The sequence below is a fragment of the Juglans regia genome, chromosome 12 (assembly GCF_001411555.2).
Source record: "Juglans regia cultivar Chandler chromosome 12, Walnut 2.0, whole genome shotgun sequence".
In the NCBI taxonomy this organism is placed as follows: Eukaryota; Viridiplantae; Streptophyta; class Magnoliopsida; order Fagales; family Juglandaceae; genus Juglans; species Juglans regia.
Window position 1 is genome coordinate 25,867,579 of NC_049912.1, and position 6,337 is coordinate 25,873,915.

A 6,337-nucleotide genomic window follows, 5' to 3' on the forward strand; every position below is an offset into this window, starting at 1 on the left:
GAACAATATTTCACTCAACAAATCCACAATGCAAACTTTATCCACCTAAATTTTACCAATCGAAAATCACAAAGAGAGAGAGAGAGAGAGAGAGAGAGAGAGAGTTACCCATGAAGAGTGGAGACTGAACTTGGGGCTTGATATGTGGGAATGGAGAAGGAGTCGTGGCTAGTTATGGACAAATGATTTGGGGCTTTGGCTAGGGTTGAGAGATTGAAGAAGTCCCCGATAATGTTAGGGTCCTTTGGCTACCAAAGATAGATATGACTATGGGGGCTTGCTATGGGCTTTGGCTACGGAGGCTTTGGATGCGAGGGATTTGGCTAGGGGTCGAGACTGGAGAAGACAATATAAGTGTTTCGTAAGGGCTCATGTAGAAGACGTCTTTACGGTTCAGAGATTGAGAAGATAAGATAAGGGGCTGCTACAGGGGAATGGCAGAAGGCATGATCTAGCTAGGGTTCGAGACTGGAGAAGATAAGAGAAGGGCTTCATACAGGCTCATGGAGAAGGCGTCTTTACGGTTCAGAGATTGAGAAGATGAGAGAAGGGGAGATAAGAGAAGGGGCTGCTACGATTCAGAGATTGGAGAAGAAGAGAAAGGGAGATGCCAAGGGGAAAAAAACGAAGGAGGAAGGAGGTTGAATTTTGCCAATCCCACACCACAAAATGCAGCGTTTAAAGGGATGACAGGTCACATTTTGTGCGCAGGGGTGCGCGAAAACGCTTGTATATAGAGTTTTTCATTCTGATAACATGTCTTGGATCTGCATTTTGAACTCTGCAAAAATGCTCATGTTTATATACTAGTATATATTTTATGTTTACTGAGTTGTTGATAACTCATCTCTTATCTCCACAATTTTTCAAATAATTTAAATGTTTCAATTGAAAATCAAGATTAGGGAGCATGAGTGAAATTATTTAAGTATAGTGGATTAAGCACAAGAAGGATATCATGGTGATTGGAGAATGTTATTAAGTAAATTTATTGTGCTCTAATGACTTGATATGTTGAGATATTGATGTTTAAAACTTTGTAGTATTCCTAGTTAATTATTTTGGAGTAATTGATTTAAAATAATGACATCTATGTGTAATTGAGAATTTGAAACTTATATCTATATTGTGATATATAATTTTAAGTGACATATGATATGTCTCTACCCATCTGGATATGAGATTTAGGGCCCATTTGGATACATAAATAATTTCATATCATCGTATCATTACAATCTTTTTAAATTTTTACATAAAATATAATAAACAATTCAATTTTTTTAAATTCAAAAATAATAATAATAATATTAAAAAATAACATTTTATTCAACTTTTAACTAAAATCATCTAATCATATTTCATTATCGACATTACACAAAATGGCTCCTGAGTCCAACAAGCCCATACATTTTTTCGGTACAGCTTTAACCTGGTGGAGCCTTCACGTGAATGAATTTTTAACCACACGAAATATGTACGAAAACGACATGAAATTGGAATTTTTCCAGATTTCATGTTTTTAGAAATTGGATCTAATCGATTAATAACATGTACAAAGTTTTCTAAATAAGAGAACCCCGAAAAAAAACATAAAAAGTGCGGAATACCTCGCAAGTATTACATGTATAGTTAGGATTTTAAGCCGCTGGAGCCGGATGGTAACCTATGCCATAGAAAATGGTGATCTGGTGGCAGTCACTATAAGTTAAGGTCAAGATGTTTTGAAGATTGATCTTCATGCCCAAACCATGGATTCCTTTGCTCGGAATCTGGAGAGGCTTCGGAAGGTGGTTCCACTTGATACGGTGCTTTTGCCGCAGCCCTGAAAAACAACCCAAAAAAACCAGAGGATTTTAGTTTATTAATCAATCAAACAAAAACTAAAACCATTAAAAAAAAAAAGAAGATCTTTGCTTTAATTGTTAGCTCCGAAAAGGTGCTTACCTATCTTTCCTCTTGTCAAGGAACCGGTGAAGCGAAGCCCTCCTTGCAATCGGAAGATCTAAGATGTAGAAAAAAAAAATGCAATAAAAATGTTAATTCTTAGGTCTCTATTCGTAATCCTTCATTAACAGCTCCTCGTAAACCATTCACAGGGGAAAAAGGAGGGGCAATATATTACCAGAACCAGTAGCTTGCAGACGGCGTTCTTGGGTGGTATTCTTTTTGTGCATGGCTACAGAACTTGATTCGGGAGCCATAGAACATCCTGATGACCTAAGATTTTTCACGCCAGAAGTAAACGTAGAGCCTCTAGAAATACTAGAGCATCCCTTGTTAGCCAAGGCCACGATCTCCCTTGCCTTGTCCGCCGGGAAATCGTTCAGTACGTGTACTTCGCCGGCATAAAATATTGTCATCTGGGCTGTCGCTTCAGGCTCCTTTTGTTTTGTCATCTGAGCTGTTGCTTCAGGCTGCTTTTGTTTTGTTAATAACGCTTCAGGCTCCTTGATTTCCGGTTTCGTACTGCCACAGAACAGATACTACAGCTAATTTAGAATAAAGCACAGAAGATTTAATGGCCATAAAGTTAATTGTATGCCTAAAATTAAGCTCTATACGTGCATGAATTTTTCTTTTCCCGATGTACCCTTGGTACTATTAGGTTTTGGGGCCTTCATGAGTAATCTCACACTGTACTTATACGTATGAAAGTATGAGATTAATGGCCTAATGGGTATCAAATCTGAGGTAAGTAGCTTTGCGCCTCAGAAGAATAAACGACGGGTACTTTTCTTAAGATCTGTTGATTTATTAGTGGGCGGAGAAAGGAAACACAAATGCCAAATGGCCACACACCTGAGATCAGTTCTATTGGCAGCGATGTCGATCGAGTTTTGGGGACCGAAACAACCAAGCTGTGGAAAGAAAACCTTGGGTTGCGCATTTGAGGGAGCCACGGCGCCGTTTTGTCTCAAAGCCTGATCAGTTGAATTCTCCATGTTTTTCAATAAATCCAGAGTGGTTGCCGCCGGCGGAGATGTTTCGGGAGGAGTTTCTGCAACGTGAATGGGCAATTAACAAACTATAAGAAACTTTGATCTAAAAGAGTAGCTACACTCCGTGTAAATCAAACTTAATTCAAAGCACCAAGAGAATTTCAATCTGAATATACGCAGTTTCAATACAAGAACAAAAAAAGAAAAAAAAGCAGCATGATTTTCTGGACAGCCAATTAACACAAGCCGACAACAAACGATTTAGAAAGCAAACGCGACCGATAAGGCTACACAGTAAAGATTCGAAGATAAATAAAGATATAGCACCTTTGGATTTAAGTTGCCTGCCCATCCCGAGGCCAAGATCTCCAAAACTTCCTTTCTCCTTAAAGTACCGGCTCAAGAGGTTGCATCTCTGTACAAAATTGGACTTCTCCGGTGCCTTTCTGGGATTCGACATGTTTTCCTGGCTAGAAGTAGCTTCAGATATGCTTTCACAAGAATAAAGTGCTGGTGCTTTCAACGCTCTTCTGCTTCGGGAGCAATGTATGAATATTTGGGGGTGGAGGGCTTGGCAAATGACTGGTTGCTCGGAACGAGCCTGGCGTGTGTGCTTTGAACCTGAGAAGCCCTTGGCGATGAGAATAGATAATTTTATATTAAAATTTAAAGTTAAAAAAAATATTATTTTTTAATAATATTATTATTTTAAAATTTAAAATAATAAATTATTTATTATATTTTATAAATTAAAAAAAAATTATAATAGTGAAAACTCTTATATGAAAACGATATCGAATAGAATTTTTCTATCTTTTAAACGTTTACCTTTTGGTTTCAAGCACATGTTTTTTGCGTGAAGGTAAAATAGAAACTTGCCCTCATTGAGTAGACAATTTAATCGTACAGAGAGACGCTGTCATCCTCGACATTTTGATGCATTTACAAACTTGCCCTGTTGAGTTGTGGTCAGATCTGGCTTTCTTTATAACTGACCCTTTTTTTTTTGAAAGAGTACAACTGACCTGTTTTATATTTGGACCTAATACTGGTATTGGATTATGTATTGCATATATATTTATATATTTGTATAACATGATTTTAAATTAGATTATATTAGATTATATATATTTGAAAATTTATATAATTATAAATAATATTTTTATAAATTTAAAATATACTGTTCATTCTTTAAATTTAATTTTATTCTTTAAATTAATTGATGCTAAATGATAGAATTTACAATGGTACTAATTATAAAATATAAAAAAAAATTAGAAAAAAATAAATAATAATCAGATAATAATAATTATTTGACATAATTTAATACAAAACTTTTATTGATATACAAAATTAATTTTCAAAAAATATAATTTTACATATGTATATAACGAAAAATCATTCTTATTATAGTCCACAAATGAATACTGCTTTACAGGCTTAAATGAAATGTGAAACAACAGTATTTTATTTTTGGTCTCTTTCTTCCTGAAGAGAGAAAAATCTCTTCCTTCCTTATATCACGGAGAAAAATCCATTCGCCCCATCGCCCCACACACGTACACCTTGAATATACAATGTCCCACACACGTGATCGTGATGCTTCACACAAAATAAGAGTAGTGGACTAGATTGATTGGACTGTGTTAATCCACATTGAGTACTGCTACAGCCCGAGAACGAACCCACCGAAAAGGTAAAATTAGTTTTTTTTTTTTTTCATGTATTTTTTTAGTTATCATAAATATTTTTTAAAAAATAAAAAATTTATAATATTATTAAAAAATATTTATTTAATTATTAAGTAAAAATCTCATTCGATACACAAATTTAGAATTCAAATTCTGTTACAAAAACATGACGTTTCCTTACCTTTCTTTTTCAAACTTCTTTTAAGATAAATAATATTTATAATCGTAAGTGAATAAGTATTATATAATTATTTTTTAAAAAATAAAAAAATATAAGATTTATATAAAAATAAATTAATTTTTTATTAATAAATTTTTTTTTTTTAAAACGACTATATAAATTTATAAGATAATATATAACATTACTCTTCTTCTTTAATGCCTAATCTGTTCTGCTCTTTATAAGATAGCGCTACGTACAGTCCACAAATAGGACTGCTAGTGCTCTTCGCGAATAAAATTTCATTGCTTGAAGGATACTTTTCTGGTTCGAGGAATTTAGACGTCTACTTCAGTAACTTAGCGAACTGACGGAGTTAAAACATTGACGATGTTAGGTATTGAACGGTAGGACCAGTAGTCAGTGGGCCCAAGTGTATTAAAGCAAGCGGCGCCAGCGCCACGTTTCGTCGAGACTCGTTCAAAGCACGTGAAAAACAATTCGACAATTCTAGCAGGGGTGGTTCTGTCATTTTAGATGGTGTCGGCTTTGATTCTCACTTTTCGTGATAGGGTAGTGCTACAGCCCCGCTGGGGCTCCGCTGAGATTTTTTAATATTTTAAAATATTTTAAAAAAATAAAATAAAATTAAAATATTATTAAGAAAATACTTTTTTAATTTAAAAGTCAAAAGTATATATTAAAAAATAATTTATTAATCACGAAATAAAATAAAAAATTATAAAAAAATATTTTTTTTATAATTTTTTATTTTACTTCATGATTAAGAAAATATTTTTAAATAATATTATAATTTTTTTAAAAATATTTAAAATAGTCATATTACAGCTTCCGTTGGGGGCTCTCGTTGAGCTTAACATGTACTTTTTTATATGTAATTTTTTAATTTATTTTTTATATAGATTTTTTTTACACTTATAAATATTTTTAAAAAATAAAATAAATTAAAAATATCATTAAAAAACACTTCCTTAATCAGAAAGTAAAAAAAAAATCATTAAAAAACACTTCCTTAATCAAAAAGTTAAAAAAAAAAAATCATTAAAAAACACTTCCTTAATCAGAAAGTAAAAAACAAATCATTAAAAAACACTTCCTTAATCAGAAAGTAAAAAAAAAAACACTTCCTTAATCAGAAAGTAAAATATAAATTATTAAATATTAATTTTTATTCTACTTCGTAATTAAGAAAATATTTTTAAATAATATTATAATTTTTATTTTATTTTTTAAAATATTTAAAATTATTAAAAATATTTATATAAAAATAAATTTAAAAAAAATATATAAAAAAATGCTACAACCCCAGCGGGAGCCCCCAGCGGGACATGTAGCATTTTCCTTTCGCGTACGGCGCCTTGCAGCAGCGAGCCCGCAGCTACTGGCGCCACGCCGCCACTTACAGTGATGCAATCACTCAATTCACGTCCTGACTCCTCACCATCTTCCACCAACTTCTTTAATGATGCTATTTATTTTCTTTAAAAAAAAAAAAAATACTATTTATTTAAAAAAACATTACTATA

The 6,337-nt window shown here is 32.8% G+C and overlaps 1 protein-coding gene across 1 annotated transcript; it reads right to left on the minus strand.

Annotated features, from left to right (window-relative positions):
• Window positions 1–1,475: 1,475 nt before the first annotated feature.
• LOC109004963 (protein TIFY 10A-like) lies at window positions 1,476–3,559 on the minus strand. Its single transcript, XM_018983673.2, has 5 exons — window positions 3,267–3,559; window positions 2,800–2,998; window positions 2,123–2,466; window positions 1,945–2,002; window positions 1,476–1,822 (listed from the first exon to the last, which is right to left on the minus strand). The coding sequence occupies exons 1-5, from the start codon at window positions 3,397–3,399 to the stop codon at window positions 1,699–1,701; spliced, it is 858 nt and encodes a 285-aa protein (XP_018839218.1). The 5' UTR covers window positions 3,400–3,559; the 3' UTR covers window positions 1,476–1,698.
• Between the last annotated feature and the right edge of the window lie 2,778 nt (window positions 3,560–6,337).

Coding starts and splice junctions, on each gene's coding strand:
- LOC109004963 (XM_018983673.2), bottom strand. CDS start 3,399: ATGTCGAATCCCAGAAAGGCACCGGAGAAGTCCAATTTTGTACAGAGA. Junction 2,999..3,266: donor CAGGCAACTTAAATCCAAAG/GTGCTATATCTT, acceptor TTCACGTTGCAG/AAACTCCTCCCGAAACATCT. Junction 1,823..1,944: donor CTTGACAAGAGGAAAGATAG/GTAAGCACCTTT, acceptor GTTGTTTTTCAG/GGCTGCGGCAAAAGCACCGT.